The sequence below is a fragment of the Sitophilus oryzae genome, unplaced genomic scaffold, assembly GCF_002938485.1.
Source record: "Sitophilus oryzae breed Bouriz unplaced genomic scaffold, Soryzae_2.0 scaffold_682_pilon_pilon, whole genome shotgun sequence".
NCBI classification, from domain to species: Eukaryota; Metazoa; Arthropoda; class Insecta; order Coleoptera; family Curculionidae; genus Sitophilus; species Sitophilus oryzae.
The window spans coordinates 5,457,981-5,476,034 of NW_022147287.1; the positions used below are offsets into that span (position 1 = coordinate 5,457,981).

Sequence of the window (18,054 nt, forward strand, 5' to 3'; positions counted from 1 at the left end):
GTGACAACTTGACATTTTTTACAGCAGAGTTACCACCTGAATCCCCAACGAGAAATTTAAATCCCAGTTAGTCAGACCGGGCCGAATATGTCCATAATTGGCAATAATGAATTTAAAAATCACGCCCTCGATTAACTAAAAGTTTAATTTTTTGATCAACCCGATATAGGTACCTACGTCTTTAATACCACCTAAATTTCTTCTTAAATTAAAAAATACCTAGAAAATTACAGAAAATCTTTCCATCTGCACTGTCATATTACACCGTCAGCAAAAAAAAACATTGAAAAACGCGTTCTAATGAAAAACCCCGACCTCCATCTCTCTAAACCCACTAACTTTATTCCCGAAGCCGCTATCGGATTTCCGTCATCCCTGGGGAACATCCCCTCCCAGTCCAACCCCTACAATGACACAACCGACCCTCTGGCAACACGTCTCGAACGGAATCCTTATTACCTATTATTAGTTTAGTTTTTTTTGCTGCGTTTAACGTTTGGCTTTCTTCAATTTCACCCTTTTAGTCAATATTTGTTTAGCGTGTTCGTGATACAGGGTGTCATTGAAATGGTGTAAAAAAATCGGGGGGTGATAGTACTCCTAGAAATAGTAAAAAAAGTTCCTATAAGTTTAACAGTTAGAGGAGTTAGAGGCACTGAAAGGGTGAATTTAAAAAACGGTTGTTTTAAAATTGTAGGCTTAAAGAACGAGATGGTTTTCGAGAAAATTGAAGGCAAAGAGTTTGCTCTGATGGGTTGCTAACTGGTTAATCAACATAAACTTATGAAAGTTATGGCGGTTCAAAAGTAACCAAGTAATTATTAAATAATTAATTGAAAAATCAACATTTCATGATTTTTAAAACATCTATTGCTTTAAAAAACAAAATAATCCAATTACCAAAATTCCTTATTAAAATAATGCATTCCTTAATTCATTCATAGTAAATGTTCAAAGTGACCACCATTCATTTCAATGTAGACATCTGATCTTCTTCTCCACGATCTGCGTACCCTGTGGAATATCCTTGTTGCTGTCCGAACATAGAGAAAGTTAATAGTTTAGAGAGTGGTGAATCGCGTGGTAAAATGTTGGGAGATTGCGCTTTTAGCGCCCTCTACTTGGCTACAGGTACGAACTATGAAAGAGCGGGAGATTTAAATTATTATTATACCTATTATTTTTAAGGCAATTAAAACTAAGAGTGCCCTTAACCAAAAACAGTGATATAAATGGAGATATCTACTCAAATTTTATATTATCATGATACTAAAGGATATAAATACAGCATTTATAATCCTTTTACACCTTTTTATTCAAAGTCTTACACGCTAATATAAAATTTGACTATCTCCATTTATTTCACTATTTTTGGTTAAGGGCACTCTTAATTTTAATTTTCCTTTTTTTATGGGAAAACGATTAAACGGGAAGAATTGAATGGGAATGGAAAGAATGACCAATTATTGTATTTTGTATTAATTTATAATACCCCTATTCTACTAAATACCTAGCTACATTGTACTTACAGTTAAATAGCTACATTGTACTAGTTATATACATATTTACAGTTTTATGATGGCTATTATTTCTTTTCATCGTGCTATCAAGTGATTCGCTCCGACTTGAGTACTATACCTCGAGATGGCTCCAGGAATTATTTACCTTTACAGGCCTATAATATGAAGATTCACAGTAGAATTTTTTGGTTTTACTGCCTATTAGAAACAAACCTACCCCCCTACATCAAGGGACATACAATTATGCCTTGTTCTCGGCCATGATATTCCTTCCATCCTATATCCAACATCCAACTTAGCCAGAGATATGGAAGTGGGAGAATGAGCTTCGACGAGTGCGCATCCAAATTTTTGTCGACGGCAAGATGGCAGACATCTTCCAGGTCTCGCTGTCACTTCCCCTCTGTAATTGACATCTGTTTGTTTTGTTTTGTTTTTCGTTTGTGTTGTTATCTAGTTAAAATTTATTATTATCTCAATTATTCTAAACACTAATTCAAAAAGGCTTGTTGTATATTCATAGTCATTCTAAGAAAGCTAATACGCCGGGAATAATGATTAGTTTTCATGTGTAAGTTTATACAACATAATTGTGTTTACAGATGATTCAAAACTGTTTATTTTTAGTTTTCCTAAAGGCGATTTGTAAAAATCGTGATTGTAATTGGGAATGGTCAAAAATAAGTGTATGATGTGGCCATTTAAAGAGGATGTTTTTATTACGTGTGGAGGAAGAAGATACTTGGAATCAGTGTTCGTGCTTCTGTAAAACAGTGCACTCTTATAGTGTCCATGAAAGCACAAGTTCAAGTGTACCAGAAATATATCAAATAAGATTGGTCCTTACTTGACAAGAAGATTATTTGGAGGAAAAGAAAACATAAGATAGGGTATTTTAATCGAACAGCGAAAATTTAACACTTTTATTGTAAAGTTTGTTGTAGGTAGTTGTAGTTTTGTGCTAAATATTTCTAACATTAGCAGCAGCCGTGTTCAGAGTGTCAAGAGGAGGAGAATTCAGTTAATTAGATTTATGCACAGTTACAGGTATGAAGGCTTTTTCAAACATAGTATCGAGTTCTATAGTCAACATTTTTAGTGTTTCTACAACTGTAAAAACAAGGAACATTGGACTGAAAAAATGGCAAGATTTATATAGGAAGAAAGGGTATTATGCCAATAAGAAAATTAAATCTGTGGGCAGAAGTTTCTTATTTAAAAACTGTTATGGGGCATATATTAATTTGTATCTGTGCCACAAATCACTGAGAAAAATCATATAATATTCATAATTGTTAACGAGATGATATTTAAAGAGTGTTAAAAATGAGACTATTAGTCATGAAGCTTACAATGTTACTTTGTTTCAATATTACACTTTTATTCTTGTAAAATCTATGATGAAGTTCAAAAGCATTTTGCAATGGCCTTAAATTGTGAGCCAGGATTTATAGCAAAGGTATTTGATGCAATGAAACTTAATCGGTACCTTCTAGTATGTATTTTAGTAAGGAGATTGTCAATCCCAGGTTTTTAAATAGATAAAATACAGGCCAAAGTTGACAATATTACAGTTGAGAAGAAACTGTTTTATCTTAAAAAAAAATTCTTAAAATTCTGAGATCATATAATCTAATTTTCTTAATAATAAATTAGGTATATGTATGTTGTACATACAGAATTTTGTTATGGACAAATAATGATCGACAAGCTTCTTTTGTGCAAAAAATAAATGATTTTTTCTAGTATTACGACAAACCATAATGTGTTTTACAAACTTACCGGTAACAGTTTTTTTTACAATAAAATATTTAGGAATAATTTGGGTTGTTTATCAATATATTAATGACTTGAATTTTGACAAATTGAATTTGTATCAAAATAATTTTACGAAATATAAAATTGATGTTCTATTACAAGACTGAGTTTTTTTGTCGACAAAACCAGGATAAATACTAATAATAATACCCATAATAAAATCAATGATGTTTATGTATTATGAAAATATTTGTTAGAAGACATGTTACGTAACAATTTTTGGTAACACAATTTGAAGGGACGAATAAAAAAAAATAAAACAAAAACATTTTTTCTAGGTTTATATTAAAAATACAAAGTAAGTAATCATCAAAAATAATTATGCACCAAATGTTTTTTATGAATATACAACTTGAACAAAAAGTTGTTTAGAACAATTTTTACCAAATTTGCAAAAATTTTAAATTGAAACGCGTAATTCTGTATAAGTAAACATGAAATAATTTAAATACTTATTTAATGGCATTTCGAGTGTTTAACGACGAAAAGGTCATCTGTCCGTAGCGTCTTTTGTCAGAATATTCTTATATTTAGTGTATTATATACCAATATTGTACGCAGTTTTGAAACTGATAATTAAATAAATCATATTAATGTTAACTAACCATAATAAATGATAGAATTTCACTAAATTTAAATTGCCCCCCGTATGGTTGAAAACAGCAAATTGATATTTGATTACTTATAGATTACCACCTATATACAAAATGACACGGAGACCTGGAATATGGCGCCCAACTTGATTAGACCTTCCGCGCATGTTGAAGCTCATTCTCTATCCCTTCTATTTCTATGAACTTAGCAGACCTTCTGGTTCACAACAGGGCCTAGACTGGTCGGATGATATTTTAACAGAATAGCCCTTGATATCTCTTTCACACTTTCATTTAATAATTAAATAGGAGGGCTGGATGGTATAATTTCTAGAAAGAATAGCCAGTGAAATAAAAACTTAGGCATGGACATTACCTTTCTTACCTTTGTCTGCTATTGCAGAAAAATAAAATTAACAATCAAAAATTTCTTGAAAAATGATCAAGCCTTGTACTACGCCGCGTGCCGCTTTTTGAACAAACAACAAACAAAAGAATGAGGTTAGCGGCGTTGCCAATGTCAATTTTCTAAACTACCCAAAAATCTAAATTAAATTCGCCAATTTGGGGAGAAAAATGTCCCGATTCGCCAAAAATTCCCCATATGATTATTTTAACAAAAAAAATAATTTTAATAAAAATACAATATTTATTATATATGTTAGAGAGATTAAACTGTAAATTACCTCCTTATTTTTTAATCCCTTCCCTAGTAGTCATTAAATAATTTGAGGTCACTAAATTTTCTTTCAACTGAAGCATTTGCAAAGGGAAGCACAAGTAAAAAGCAGATTATAATTTTTAAGTTGGGAAAGATATATCGTCCCGCTCCGTTTTTAAAGCTAAAATTTTACGCCATTTTCAATCAGCAATAAAATGTTGAAACTCCCTTATTTTCGCCCCTATTGCTAAAATCCCACAAAACTCCCAATCGGCTCCGGATTCTCCAAAATTTGGGGAATTCCCCAAATTGGCAACGCTGGAGGTTAGCGTGTTCTTTCTGAATATGCTAAGACTAACGGACTAGTGTCGAAACACAGATAGCTAGATGGACGTATTTCGGCACTTGCGTCGATGCGCTACAGGTACATTTGCCTGCGCGTCGTATGTCTTCTGGCAGTCTTTTAATTTTTCTGTTTGTCTATGTGTCCGAATTTGATTGGAACAGTCAAAAATGCGTTGCCGTAGTTGCTCTTCAGTATTAATCGGCACTGAGAAAACCAAATTTTTTTAAAACCAAAAAAGATTTTAAAAGCAACTAAGACGTTATTTAAAGCAAATAAGATGTTTTAAAAATCATGAAATTTTTGATTTTCCAATTAATTATTTAATAACTACTTAGTTACTTTTAAACCGCCATAACTTTCATAAATTTATTTTTTATTACACCATTTCAATGACACCCTGTGCAGGGTGATTCATAACCATGGCACGTTTGGCATTTATGGAGGTTTTTGAAAATTTAGATTTTTGCATAAAGGCAATTTTTTAGTTGCCGCTTCAAGCTAAAAGTGGTAACATCTTTGTTATTTTAAATGGAACACCTGGTATATTATTACATTTTTCGAAACTACTTTTATATCTGATAATTTTTCTATTATACTAACGTATTCCAATCTGTAATACTTTTCGAGATAAACAATAAAACGTGTAAAATTGACAAAAACATGATCTTGAATTTTGGTTTATATAGATTAAGGAAAGTCAACTGATTGAATATCAAACAGGGAAATCATAAAAAAGAAAACTATTTCCGTTTGTTATAAAATCGTTCAAATTATTGTTATTTTAAATTCAAACCTATTGTAATCGCAAAACATTTTCCTATGCACGTCATCAATCCATATCGACAATGACACTACAGTCTATAAACCTGACTAAATAAAATTTTGGCGAAAATGTTTAAATTTGTTGTATAATTTAAGATACCGAGCAGCACTTCATTTTACTTTATAGAGCAAATGATTGTAACAGATAATTTACTTAGATTAAAGCTGCAAACATTAGCTTAAACCGAATTTTATTATCGCTATGTTGGTCACATTGCGCCGTTTTCAGCAAGGTTGTCGTTTATTATTTGACAATTATCCTAATGTCAGTCATTATTCTGTATTTTATTTTTGTTTTTGTATGCATTTCTTGAAATTGTGTGTTGAAAATATTCCGAAGCATTTAAACAGTCGTAGCAAAGAGCTTGTAGCTTTCCTGATAAACTATTTTAAACGAGAACGTGACAATAAAGGTCCTTTATTAGCCCTTGACTGCAGTCAGAGAAATAAGTTTGATTGATAAGCACATTACACCACTTTCAAAGTTATTTCTACGTTAGTTTTTAATAAATTCTGTGATTATTAGTTTGTGCATTAATATCGCCCTTTTACATGTTATTACCACTTATGGCGTTGGAAGATGTATATCAATAAATAAATAAATAACTCATAATAACGCTTAGAATAATCTTTATAATGGACTAGTTTTGCTAATATGTAATAAGTAAAATAAGCTACATAAAACAAATAAATCAATTAATTACTAAAATATTAGTTATTAAATTAAAAATAAACGGTAAAAATCTTAAAAAAATAATATAATAAATATATTGTTTGTCAATTTTAAATTAAGATTCATCTCATAAATCCATCACAATCTGGCAGCGCTGTCACTCAAAGTTGATCAGGTAGGGTAGACCTAACAGAGATAATCAAATGAAACTTACTCCTTTTTCATACATTGGATGATACATACAGTTCATACATTGGATCATTAATATTGTCTATTTGCTTTAACAGTCTCTAGTTGAAAAATCGACCACCATTATTTGTTAACTTTTTCAAAAATGTTATTAAGCTCCATTTGTGTTAGTTTATATATTTTTGAAGTCAGTTTGATGAAACTAGAATATACAACGGTTGACTTCTCATTTAATGGCAATATACCCGTTTTTTTTTCAAGAAATGAACTCGTCCCCATAGATATAGACATTATTTAAGCCCCATACTCACTATGCGCAGATTCTTTCTCATTTCCATACTACATCATACATAGAAACACCCCTAAAAGGCGTTATAAAAATTAAAGAAAACTCAGACCTCCGTCCCTCTAAACCTACTAACTTTATTACCGAAGCCTCGATCGGATTTCCGACGTCCCGAGGGAACATTCCTCCTGGTTCCCTGTTTTTTTTCGCTGTCAGGGACGCATTCCCCTCTTCCTACGCTCCCCCGGCGACACGTCTGGAGCGGATTATTATTATTTTCTGCTTCGCCGTTCCATTTATTCCCTATTCCCGGTTTTATTACATTTTTTTCTTAATGCACAAGGCTGTTCTATATTATTTATTTATTGTTTACAATGGTTTCCATAAAAATTCCTTAGAATACGCAAAAACTTCAAATTGATACCCGTACCGTACCTCTGTTTTTTTTTCTCAGGTAAGATTTCGGCAGACAATGACAGAAGAAAAGCAGATGACGGCCCATACCAATCTATTTATTTTACTAAAAATAGTTTCTAATATTTTTTAAGTTAACTATGGATGGGTTTAAATATAAATCCGTCATGCGTGGTCTCTTGTTGTTTTTAACCAATTTTATTGGTTCATTTCAAAAATGACAGATCATATTTCAATTTGATCGGTTTGAAGGAACGATGAACGACAAACGGGCGCCGCGCGCCGATGCGTATGAACTCGCCTTTAGATTTTTGAGGCTTGTCAAAGTCTTGCCAAATTATAGGTTATAATTTTGTGTCAACTTATCTTAAATATTTGCGTTTTGGAAGATGATGCATTTTGATTCGTGTTATTACGTGTGTTTTGTGTCTTTTGAAGTCAAGTGGAGGAAAAATCGAGGGAACATTAACTGTAGACAGTTTAGAGTTCATACTCGCTGCCCAGGCAGAAAGTCTTATACACCAATAAAGTTACCATCAATAAGCGCATCGTATATGGTACAAGGATCGTACTAAACATATACTAAAAACTGGAGTAGCTGTAAAATATCGACATCACACGATAGGTAAATAATGAATTTTAGTAATGCAGAAAAATAATGTCAAAAGGTACTTGTTTAAAAAAATTAAGATTAAAGTTAATTAATCAACCTTTAAGGTATAAAATTTGGTTAGTGTTATTATTAATAAAATAGTTTGTTAAAACGTCTGCAAAACCGCCTTCCTTTAAAACAATCCAAGAATTAACTAAAACCAAAACAAACAAAACCAACATAATTTAATTGTCTTCATTAACAACCCCCTCTAGACATTCTACGGTATTCAAAACACGAAAACTTAACAATGGAAAACAAGAATCACGCAACCTTTCCTTCCTTTGTGAAATGCGGCGGCAATACAACCAAATATAACCATCAATAACGATAAAATAGAATAAATACACCTTAAAGCCACACAAAACCCCTTATTTACTCGAATAATAAAACCAAATGCTCCTCAAAACGGTTCTGTTTTATTTTCTATGAGTCATAACAAGCAAATGTCAAATTTAAAAACGCTTTTATTTATTAGCTGTCAAATGGTGGAAACAAAAAAAAACGGTTTGCGTGATTTGGAAGAGTTCCAAAATAAAAATAAAAAATGTATTTTAAAAAAGGATTACGGTATTACTATTCTATTGAAAAATCTAGGTAGTGTTTTGAATAAACGATTATTTAGTTTCAAAATACATTTATTGCAACAGGAACGAGCATAGGAAGCAACAGTAAAATAATAAAATTCAATAAGCAATATATATTTTATTATCTAATGTTAGCTTAATAGATTATTTATTCTCAAGGCCTGCGATACAACTTTAACAGCTACTATAATCATTAATAAAATATAATAAAATATCGTTTAGTATTTGGATAGAGAGATTTCCAAGGCTTGTGACAAAATATGGCAACGGTTGGTACTATACTTACTATACTGCTTTACTTTTTACTCAGGTAAGATTTCGACAGACGATGACAGAAAAAAGACAGATGACGTCGTCTCGTGTAGAAAAATGCACCGATAAACGATAATGCACCTCCCTATACCAGCAGAGTGGCTAGAGAATGTCTTGAAACGAAAGGTGTCATAGTTTTGGACTGGCCTGTATGTCCACCAGATCTAAACCCTATCGACCACTTGTGGGACCAGCTCAAAAGAAGCACTAGAGCTCGTCGAAACAATCCGGGAAATATCGCACAGCTTATTCATGCAAGACAACGGTGATAATTTAATAAGAAACATGCCAGCGCGTATAGAAGCTTGTATAAAGGCAAGAGATGGCAATACGGATTTTTAAAATTATCAATTCTAAAAAAAAATCGCGGGTAGAGGGTGTGGGGGGTCTTTTGTGAGGAGACAACCTCACCAAAAACCTAAATCTTACGATGGCGAAACCAGGTCAAAGGGATGCGGGGCTAGATAGAGGACTAGCCATTACTGGCCTCAACCTTGGGGCATCAGGGGGCACCCCACTGTATTTACCCCTTACTTCTGCATGCGGGGCTCTGTAGAAGTGGGCCGATTATCCCTAGCGACTCGTGGGAACACTATGAGATCGAGTATTAAAAACACCACCGGTGACGCTGTGGGGAAGTCCCCTAGCGACACTGGGAACATTACATATGAAAGTTCCAAGGGTCTAAATCCAAAGGAAACTACAGGAGGGGCGGCTGACACTTGCTTGACATCATCCTCCACAACTGGCACACAAGCTACCACTTTCTCCAGCAAGGGTCGGGAGCCTACCTGTAGACCCAATAAGCGACATAAGCTACGGTTTCGTCTAACCGGCCTGGGTCAACCAGGCGGGCTAGACGATCCTCTGAGAGTAGGTCTTAGCGGAGCAGAAGCACGGAGATACCTCCGACTGCTCCACGAAGGACTCGCTCCAGAAGAAGCAAAAACTCCTCCGAAAAGGGGAAAGTGAAGAAACCAAGAAACAACCTGACTCGTCTCCATCAAAGGGCAAGAGAGAGAGCGAGAACCTCTCACCTCTTATCCGACAGGGAGAGAAAAAAGCCAGGATGGAAAGCCGTCCAACACCGGGAGGCAAGCAGGGACGTATCACCAGCTTTGCCGCTATTGCTGGACAAGTGAAAATGGCGGTGCTGCCAAAGGATTTTCCAGAGGTTGCTCTGACCACCGTTGCTCTGACCACCGTTGCTCTGACCGCGCAAACGTCTCTAGAAGAGGCTATACTGGACGAAGTAGTAGCGATCGGATCTGAACACAACGATCTACAAAATGTGGGTCAGCTGCGTTTTGGGTGGGCATGATCCTCATAGATTGTGTATCTCAAGAATCGGCGAATTGGTTGGTGGAAATCGCACCTAAGCTTAAAAATTGGCAAGGGCCGGAACTAGTTGCAGTGAAGGGAGAAAACATCCCGAAAGGGGCAGCCATAACGGTCTTTCTGCCGAGGAGCAAGGGGAAAGACACCACCTACCTGCTGAGCCTTATCCAGGGTCAGAACTTCAATGTAAGGACATCGAGTTGGCGAGTCAGCAACTCGAGGGAGAAGGGTCATGATCATGTCCTCACAATAGGAATTGACCTCAAATCCAAGGAGGCAATCAAGAAAAAGGGACATATCCTCTATTATAGATACGGGACAACACCGGTATCAGGTCTACGGAGAGACCAAGTTAAAGAGGTGGAGAAAATGGAGACAGATCCTCCAGCCTCCACCTCACGGGTTCCTCAGACGGGGAGGCAAGCTCCTAGACTGTGAAGAGCGGCACAGAGGGCCAAACTCAAACCGTGGAAGGGTGTGTACCCTCGGAGGAAGAACTGTTGTCAGAGGAGGATGGGAAATACCCTGTCCCCTCTACAACAGGGGTATGATGGGTTATAGATTGTGTGATGACTCAAGGAAGGAGGGATTAACCCCCCTTTTTACTCATTCTACATTCTAGATAATGTTTACAAACATGTTTATTCTCCATGAAGTAACTCACGTAGACAGTTGACTACGTGAATCATGAACGTCTACTATCAAAACTTCAATTTTATGGAATTCGCCGTTTACGTAATAATTTGTTAAGATCCCATTTAACAATCTTGCAAGGCAATTTGCAAAATTTAACGGTCATAAATCAAGCAATTTAAATTTTGAAACCGGTGTCCTTCAGATTAATGCGCTTGGTAAACTACTATTCGTATTATACATTAATGTACCGTATGATCGAAAAAAAAGCGGCGTCGGACACGGCTAGGGAATAACAATCGATGATAATTTTACCGGGGTCAAGCCCTAGACGGCATTTACTTAGGCCGTACTCTTTATTTTTTTTGAACATTTATTGAACATTTATTTTTATATTGAGTAAAAATTATTTTCAAATGGTGTAGTTTTTGAGAATAGATTTGTGTTTCCGCAAACGTTCTATCCTTTTTTAATCTCTCTATAATTAGTGTTATTTTTTGACAAGTTTTACGTCAATTTTTAGTACCTAAATGACATCTAGGGATTGACCTCGCCAAAATTTTTTATTGACATTTCACAGCCGTCTTTGACGCCATTTTTTTTCGATCATACGGTACTTTAATCAACAAATTCCGAAAATATCAACTTAATGCCAATAGTCAACATGTGCCAATCACTGGCACGCAAAAGTGTCTACACGGTATCACTACCCTGCCAGTGCTGGCAAATCAGTTTTCAATAATTCCAATCATAATAAGTGGGCTAAATCCTACTCTATTAGAATTGTTTTAGGATCATTTTTTTAGTAGCAATTTATTTCTTCTATGCCGATTCCCTAGCAAGAAGTTATTTTTCTACCAAACCACTTTACTGATGTTTTGATTCATAAATACATCTTAAATACACACTGTAGCTAAATGAATGGCATTCCTTGTTACTTCTCTACTCTGGAAATGACGGCGAAATATTTGCGACGACCTTGAACCATAGTAGCGTGCATAGATCTAAGAAAATACCGTTTTTTTGACCTACGTAGTGTATGATGATTTGAATACGTCGATCGTGGTATTTTAATATTCGAAAACTAGATCTGTGGAGATCAGACCACGGTCAAGGCTGCCGGATATCGAAAATTCTATATTCAAACACCTTCATTGGTATCTGTGGGGATTCTCTCAAAATTTTGATGTTTGTATACAAATGCCTTTATTTTCAATTTCTATCGAATAAAGTAAAAATATACTGAGGGTGCCATTAAAAATCCAAAGTTGTGGTCATTTCCGGTGAAACAGGAAGTAACCAAAAACAATTGAATACGTCAATCAATCTTAATTTATGTCATATACTAACCTACCAAATCTCGTTTTTTTTTATCTGAAAAAATAAAAAAAACTTATAAGGGTGAGTAACTTTTGAGACGCACCCGGTACGGGGAATTTCGGTACTAGCAGATTTTGGTTGTTTTTCTAGTCGCGGTTCTGGGATGTCTCAAAAGAACCGGGAATTTCCTCTTTTAAAATAACCTAAAATGCATCTACAGGGTGACAATTTGAAATCGAACAGTATTTAATATTACCTCTACCGATGATAGTATGAAAATTTGGCGAGAAATACGTCAATTTACATATCAAGGGGGACAATTTTTGAGGCATTTGTTGTCGTGTTACTTTCAACCCTTTGACCCCCAGGGCACCTACCCCTAAAATTTTAAATGGCAACCCCTATTTCTTTTACCATTTTTCTGTTCCTTATAATAAAAAATAATGCAGTTTATGTAGAATTCTATAAGAAACACAAAAATGGTAAAAGAAATAGGGATTGCGATTTAAAATATTAGGGGTAGGTGTAGTGATGTTGGTAGCGAATATTTCCATTCGAATTTTGCAGGAAATTTCAGAAATTTCCGAAATATTCGGTCTCAAAATTGCGGTAAAGACATTGAGCAAACATTTAACGAAAGTATATCAAGAATGCCTATTCTTAAATCAGAAGAAAAAGAATGCTTCACCGCCTTACAAAATAGAAAACGTATGGCTCTTAAAATAATGCATTTTGCCGCGAATCTCTTGGCCCCCTCTGTTTCCTGGGAGAGCACCTTAACAATAAAGAACACATAGCCGCTATGGAATTTATTATAAAGTTAAGTAAGTTATTATAAGTAAGGTTTAAGTATAATAAACCTTAATCAAATTTACCTTTATTTTAATCGTAGAAACTAAAAATGTAATAATATACAGGGTGTTTCATTTAAAAAAATACAACTTTGATATTTTTTACTTATTTGGGACACTCTGTATCTTGTCAAATTATTTTTAAATTGTACCTCTAATAGTCCTTCATCGAACCCAAAACTTAAAATTTGTAAAAATATAATCGTTTAGCTACAATACTCCGTGTCGTATGTGGTGAACAACCCTGCATAAACAAAAACTGCTATGTAAGATGATCGGCCCTATACAGCTGTGCCTAAATGCGTTCTTTGTTAGTGAAGTTGTACATATTTTAAATAGTTAGAGTTCAGTTGCATAGATACCTTCCGAGTGCGTGTTTCTAGTAAAAGAATAAATAATTCTTTATTATAATCGACCGTGTATTATTAATCCCATAACACAACAGTGAAAACCGCGTGTTTTTCAAAAATGTGCATTTTTAACAAATCGCTATAACTGTTTTGCTATGGAAAATTTTGAATTTTTGTGAAAACATTTCCAAAGCACCTTTTTGCGTAGAATTTAAGTATATATATTTTTTAAATTAATAATTTAAGAGTTAGCAACAGAAAAAATGATTTTTTTTATTTGGGACACCCTGTGTATTTTTAATTAAGTGAAAAGAACTTAAAATGACCTGTCCAAAAATATAGCACACTTGATATTTTGTTATAGTCCCCTTCGAAATACAAAATTTTTAAAATTCGCCACTTTTAACTAGTAGGCTTTGGACCCCTTATTGATGATATGCCCTTAATGGAACTCGAAAACATATTTTTCCAGCAAGCCGACGCACCGCCTCAGAACGTTGAAGTAATCAGCAAATTTTTGCAGCCAATTTCGAGATTAATTGAATTCGTTTTAATTGCTGCTCACAGCTAGAATTTTTTTGGTTTACAGCCTTACTACTTAGTGGGCGAATTTTTAAAAAATAGTTAAAATCTACGTAAAAAGGTGCTTTGGAAATGTTTTCGCAAAAAAATAAAATTTTCCACAGCAAAAAAGTTACAGGGATTTGTTAACAATGCACATTTTTGAAAAACACCCCGTAACTCCGAAACGGTAACAGATATAGATGTACGGTTTTCACCATCATGTTTTTGATAAAAATTGAGCTCTAGACACCGATATTAGTTTTCGTCTATCTCCTATAGAAAAGGGTGTTTCCCTGTAAAAGCGTCAAATTTGACCCACCCTGTACCTATTTTTAAATTAAAAACTGAAGAGCTGAAGAACCTATGAATTTGTCAATATCAATTGATACAACATGACCGAAAAAACGCCGTCAGCGATAGCTATGAAATGAAGATTTTATATTATGTAAAATTATATGGGTATTGTCATTGATGTTTATTTCCGAGCCAACTGGAGGCCGTTTTTTTCGATCATACGGTATTTCCTAGGCTTTTGCTTAATTCAACCAAGTAGATACTATGACACAAAAGCACTGAGCTTTCAAAAATTTAAAAATATTAGAAACTCTAAATTCAATAATTATTTCTCTGAAAGATAAACCCGAGGATACACCCATGAATCAAAATTAAACTTTATAAAAATAGGAAAACAATAACTGCCTTGACTCCTTTTATTTTAGATCATAGATATACCGTATGATCGAAAAAAAAAAACGGCGTCAGCGATGGCTATATTTTTATATTGAGTAAAAATGATTTTTAAATGGTGTACCTAATTTAAAAATTGAGAAAAATAATTTTTTGGAATTACGTTCTATTCTTTTTTAATCTTTCTATAATTAGTGTATTAGTGTTAAGGTAGAGATTGACCTCGCCAAAATTATCATCTATTGTCATTTCCCGGCCGTCTTAGACGCTGTTTTTTTTCGATCATACGATACAATACAATCCAAGCCACCTGGCCACCCTTTTATTCGATCATACTGTGTATTTGTGTCAACAAAATTTAATAAATCATCGTATGAAAATCAAGATTTCTAGGTATCCCTATCAAGTCAAGTCTGCAATGAATACTATCTCCTGTTGCTCACTCAATTATTAATTCATTTAATCATCGAGTAGATTACTTGAAATGACAATTTTTTAAAAATTAACTCTGATTTTAACGTCAATATTAAATTGTTATACATTTACATTATTTTATCCTGTTTAAATGTAAACAAAAAAAAACAAATTAAAGCGCCTCGTTATCGCCTCCTTCAATTTTTACAGCACATTCGATTGGCCAATAAAATCCGCCCGATAATGGATAAACAAACAAGCTACTAAATAGGTACAAGAAACAGATTATTTGCGATATTGAAAGGAACACGCTAGAAGTCGAACTTATCTCAAAAACCCACTCCAATACACTCGACTTAGGTATTCTATTTCTAAAACAACACGCCTAGAAAGTGTTTTGTTTTTTCGATTGATTTCCGAATTTTCTCAGCCAAATTACGGGAACCAGGGACTAGGTAGTTGCAAATAAAACTCCCGGCGCCCGAGAAAAATCGATACCTTAGAAAAACAGACGGATTTGCCGCTTTCGCAATCGTTTTCGGGGGCCCCACTTTCAGATAACGCTCCGCCGATGTCTGGCAAACGGTTTTTTATTCAATTTTTGACAGATGACGCTACTACTACGGGGACGACGGCACACAAAACCAAACTGGTTTCTATTTAAAGGCTTTAAATGGGTGCGTAAATGTCGATGTACCTTTGAGGAAGGGCAGGGGCTGCAACTCCACGTCCTGCGAGTTCCTGTACCGGGAGCTGCCCTGCGACTTTTTCGTCTTTTTCTTCAGCGACCGCTTGGCGAAGGGATCGATCCTGTCTACGAACGGCGTGGTAGACATGCTGCTGTGCTGTTCGGGAGGCTGTATGGTGGCAGGCGGAGAGACGACGTTTAATGGACGAATTACGCGGGGGTCGCAAACGGCATTGCACCACCGACAGACAGGTCAACATCAAACGAACCCCGACAACAGCATTTGAGGGCTCTCGCGGCGGCAGAGGCGTGTTCTCTAGGCCGATTTGCCTCGAGTTCCACTTTTCTCGCACTTGCCGACGGCTACGCGGAAAAGGTCCCCCGTTTCGGCGCCTGGAATCCGCGAAAAGACGGCGAATCACACCTTCTTCACACTGTCGGGATCACTGGGTCGTTTGGCAAGTCCACCCGCCATCAGCTGGTTAATTCTGCACAAAAAGCACTGTTCCCGTCGACCGCTGCACTTTACGCGCGACACTACACATTTTCCGCACTTTAAACCTGCCGATGCACGTCTTTTTCAACGATAAAAAACGAAAATTACAACCGAAAAACTTACTTTTTTACTGATAATTTTTGCACACCGAGTGACACCGAAGCTAGAAAGTGCCTAGGGCTGAACATAGATGGGGGGTACGAGCCTAGTCAGTTCACCATCTTTAAACCACTCGAATTTAATCAAAGCACACAGACTTTAATAAAAACATATACTGTAAATTAATAATATATTTTTCTTAACTAAAAATAATCCTATTTTTTTTAAAAAACTTTTTTTCTCAAGATATCAATTTCTGGTCTATAATCATAACAACCAATCATATTTGAGGCATCAAACCATCCGACCAATCGGATTGATTTTCATGCCGAACGACGAAATGTCTTTTCGGAAAAAAATGTTAACGATTGTCAATATATGACACTAATGACAGTTACTGCTCTAACCTATTTTTCAAATAAATTCATTCAAAATACAAAACTTCCATGTTTTGGAATGAACAAAATATGTCTTGCCCAGGATGGTACTGTGGAAAAATTCAATTAGACGATGATAAATTCAGTGAGTGCGGGTCATGTCCCAGAGGCTACAGAAGAAACGACCTGACATTCATTTGCGAGCCTTGTACAGATAGTCCTCAACTTTATGACTGGTTGTATTTAGGGTTTATGGTACTGATTGTATTAATACTTCATTGGTTTTTTATCGACATGATTGCTATGCGAAGAAGGTAAAATCATTAAGGAAATTAAATCTGAAGTGTTAACAAATTATTCCAGTTTCAGCGTCTATGTTTTAAGCTTGCATTTCACAGCTCTAATTGAAGTTCTTCTATCCTGTATTTTAGCATTGTTACTTACAGACCCTATAGGGAGCTTTCAGATTTACAGTTGCCCAACAAAATCATTATCTGATTGGTATACATTGTTTCATAATCCTACTCCAAATTATGATGAAAAAGTGTATTGTACACAAGAAGCTGTATATCCTCTGTGAGTATAATTATACTTTTTTGTAATAGTACGTTTAGTAAGTGCTTTCTTTTAGGTATACTATAGTGTTTCTTTTTTATATATTGTCCTTGGCGTTCATGTTGTTAATAAGACCATGGGTTTGCAAAAAGTTTTTTTCAAAAAGAGGAAAAATGTCTATATACGCTGCTATGTATTTTATACCCATTTTAGCTTTAACTCACGCAGTTATAGGAGGCTTAATTTGTACGTTAAACATATTTATCTTATTAAAATTTAATACATTTATTGTTTTAGATTACGCTTTTCCATATTTGATCGTGATTATATCAGTGATATCATCTGCCGCACATTTTGCAGTTAAAATAGAACAAAGTGTTACAGCATTGATCAGAACTACTGTGACTCAACCGAGAAACATCGTTATTCTCCTAGGACATTGGTGTCTCCATGCTTACGGAATAATTTCGATAACTCAGTTGAATCAACCATTACTCCATAGTCTTCTTATGTTACTTGTGCCCCTTCCAGCATTGTTTTATGTATTCACTTCCAGGTAAAGTACAGAGTTATGTTATTTTAGATTATTTTTACTGAAAATTGTGTACATAGATTTACAGACCCTGCAAAATTCTACTTATAGCAGAAAGTTAACACTATAACCACTACGAGTGTAAGGGATGAATCTGGAAACTACGTTTTAACTTATACTTTTGGTAATAATAATAACAATAATAACAATAGAGCTGGCGCCACTAGACGGACAGCTCACTGAAGGTATCTTCTAAGAAGTTATTGTATAAGAATTT

General features: G+C 34.9%; 2 protein-coding genes across 2 annotated transcripts in view; one reads left to right on the forward strand and one right to left on the reverse strand.

Moving 5' to 3' along the window:
• The window catches only part of LOC115887969 (serine/threonine-protein phosphatase 2A 56 kDa regulatory subunit epsilon isoform), a 50,263-nt gene extending 33,858 nt beyond the window's left edge, over window positions 1-16,405 (reverse strand). The window contains exon 1 of the mRNA XM_030907542.1: window positions 15,728-16,405. Within this exon, the coding sequence (XP_030763402.1) occupies window positions 15,728-15,866 (139 nt within the window). The 5' untranslated portion in view covers window positions 15,867-16,405. The remainder of the gene's footprint in view (window positions 1-15,727) is intronic.
• Window positions 16,406-16,708: 303 nt separating this feature from the next.
• LOC115887981 (JNK1/MAPK8-associated membrane protein) lies at window positions 16,709-17,996 on the forward strand. Its single transcript, XM_030907557.1, has 5 exons — window positions 16,709-17,004; window positions 17,054-17,266; window positions 17,322-17,491; window positions 17,543-17,801; window positions 17,858-17,996. The coding sequence occupies exons 1-5, from the start codon at window positions 16,760-16,762 to the stop codon at window positions 17,886-17,888; spliced, it is 918 nt and encodes a 305-aa protein (XP_030763417.1). The 5' UTR covers window positions 16,709-16,759; the 3' UTR covers window positions 17,889-17,996.
• Window positions 17,997-18,054: the final 58 nt, after the last annotated feature.

What these genes read in the sequence shown, in the direction of transcription:
- LOC115887981 (XM_030907557.1), top strand. Translation starts at nt 16,760, where the DNA reads ATGTTTTGGAATGAACAAAATATGTCTTGCCCAGGATGGTACTGTGGA. An exon ending in CAAGAAGCTGTATATCCTCT is followed by an intron (nt 17,267 to 17,321) that starts GTGAGTATAATT and finishes GCTTTCTTTTAG; the next exon opens with GTATACTATAGTGTTTCTTT. An exon ending in TTTTATGTATTCACTTCCAG is followed by an intron (nt 17,802 to 17,857) that starts GTAAAGTACAGA and finishes TTGTGTACATAG; the next exon opens with ATTTACAGACCCTGCAAAAT.